The sequence below is a fragment of the Capsicum annuum genome, unplaced genomic scaffold, assembly GCF_002878395.1.
Source record: "Capsicum annuum cultivar UCD-10X-F1 unplaced genomic scaffold, UCD10Xv1.1 ctg59232, whole genome shotgun sequence".
NCBI classification, from domain to species: Eukaryota; Viridiplantae; Streptophyta; class Magnoliopsida; order Solanales; family Solanaceae; genus Capsicum; species Capsicum annuum.
This window is the reverse complement of record NW_025867924.1, coordinates 1-2,195: the sequence shown is the minus strand read 5'-3', so window position 1 is coordinate 2,195 and position 2,195 is coordinate 1. Positions and strand designations below refer to the sequence as shown.

The 2,195-nt window shown below is 37.1% G+C and overlaps 1 protein-coding gene across 1 annotated transcript; it reads left to right on the top strand.

Moving 5' to 3' along the window:
• Positions 1–195: 195 nt before the first annotated feature.
• Positions 196–2,179, top strand: LOC124893418 (anaphase-promoting complex subunit 1-like; the record flags this gene model as incomplete). Its single annotated transcript, XM_047404423.1, has 5 exons — positions 196–279; positions 860–952; positions 1,063–1,122; positions 1,565–1,663; positions 1,802–2,179. Coding segments are annotated over 5 exons (678 nt in total), but the record flags the coding sequence as incomplete, so codon positions are not given.
• Positions 2,180–2,195: the final 16 nt, after the last annotated feature.

Genomic DNA, 2,195 nt, shown 5'->3' with positions numbered 1-2,195 from the left:
CAATATTCTGGTGTGAAAACCCTGGTATGTACTTGATGATCCAATCTTGTCAATGATTTAATAGACTATTAACTTTGTCTATTGAGCATACCTGATCTATGCATTCATCAGAAAGTTCCTAGTATAGTCAAGTGCTGCAGTTGTGTTGTGTGCTTATCTTATTTTCTATCTTTAAACAATGATTTTGATTTATAGGTTAGACGTCTTCTATGCTCTGCTAGGCCTGTTGTTATTCAAACACCTGTTAATCCAACTGCGTCAGATCAGGATCTTCAACAGGTATACTGTTTCAATAATTTGGTATGTGCTGCATGTTATTTCCAGAACTGAAGACAACACTACCTGTCGTCCCCAATGCTATGTAATAATAGTTGTTTTCCCTTAAAATTGTCAACCTGTGCCACTTGTTCTCTTCTTGTTGGTTTTCAACCACTGTTCACCTCTTAACCTTGTAACTTACATGTCCATACACTGTTCATTTTTTGTTAAATTACTGATAAACAGAATTTACATTTAAGGTCACACATTGATTTGGTAGGTGTTGGAAAGCCAGCTAACTAATTGGGGAAAAAAGAGAAAACAAACAAGTAGAGGCATTGATTATCCACATTTTGGTGCGATCAGCTTTTATTGCAGCTCTAAATGCCTCTTAAGGAGGAAATAAAAACTTTAAACTGCAGCTGACTTGCCAGTGGTAAAGACAATGTAGAAAGATAAAAGAACCTTGAATAGATTAACCAGAGACACAGTACACTGTTACTGTAACATTGATGACCATGTGCATCACTGTATCCTTTACACCTCATATACATCTGCAAGTGTTTGTCTGTCACATTGATTCTCTCTCTCTTTTCTTTAGGCTCAATTATGGCAGCTTGCTCAAAGGACTACAGCCCTTCCCTTTGGCCGCGGTGCATTTACTCTTTCTACAACTTGCACTCTCTTGACGGAGGTACCATCTTTACTGTCTTCTACAACTGAAATAGCTTAGTGTAGTCTTTGATTCACAATATAGCAGTTGGTCCCTGTGGTGTTGTAAGGAAGTTGTTTTAACATCTGCAGGCACTCACGGTTCCCAAGCTTATCTTGGCAGGTCGGCTGCCTTCACAGCAAAATGCAACGGTATGTCTAGACAAATTCTAGTGGACATCTATTTCCATCTATGTATGTATTTCTTTAAATCCCCATTTGTGGGACTATATTGGGTATGTTGTTGTTTATGTATTTCTTTGAAGTAGCAGGTTAGTCTTCAGATAATTGATAGGAGCCAGGTTGATGTTTTACTTATTGAATGTAGATGGTCACATGATCTTGGTGAATGCTTTTTATCCTTGAAGTTTGTTTCTTTTTATGATGTTCTGTAGTTTTTTTGCAAAAAAAAAAAAGGTGGTACATTTTTCTCTGGCATTCCCACATTTCAGCATTATTATATTTGTTGGAAAACACACTTGTGAGCAGTACCATAACCACCAATATGCTCCTCCCCAGGTCCATGATTGCCTTGCAACAGTTATGCGTTTGTAAAATTCTTTTTGTGTAAGTCTCGCCTCTTTTTCTTGTTTAGGTTAGCTTAGATCCAAATGTTAGGAATATTCAAGAACTCAAATCTTGGCCTGAGTTTCATAATGCAGTTGCTGCTGGATTAAGGCTTGCTCCACCTCAGGTTCAGTTTTATCTATTTTCATGTAGCTTCATCCCACTGTTGTTATCCAGTGTCTTATTTTAGATACTTCTCTAATTTCCATTTTCTTACTTGATGCTACTTCCTCACGTTTTGATGCATTGTCCTGTGCTTCTGCAGGGAAAAATGTCAAGAACATGGATATTATATAACAAACCCGAAGAGCCCACTGTTGTTCATGCTGGACTACTACTTGCTTTAGGATTGCGTGGACATCTTCGCGTCCTAACTATAACGGATATATACCAATATTATTCTCAGGTTGTTTATTCTTTTGAGGACCGATCTTGTTTTACACAAGTGCTTTCTCCTCCTGACCATAATTATGATTTTCTATTCTTTTTCAGATTCAACACATTTTACTCATCGTTCTTCTATTTATACTGCATATGTCATGTGAAATATAATTCCCCCTGCTCCTATGGGAAAAAGGAGAAAAATGTACTGTTACTAAGTTACTAAAGTAATTATTACATACTGTCGACTTGCATTGAAGCTAGAATGCTATGCAATT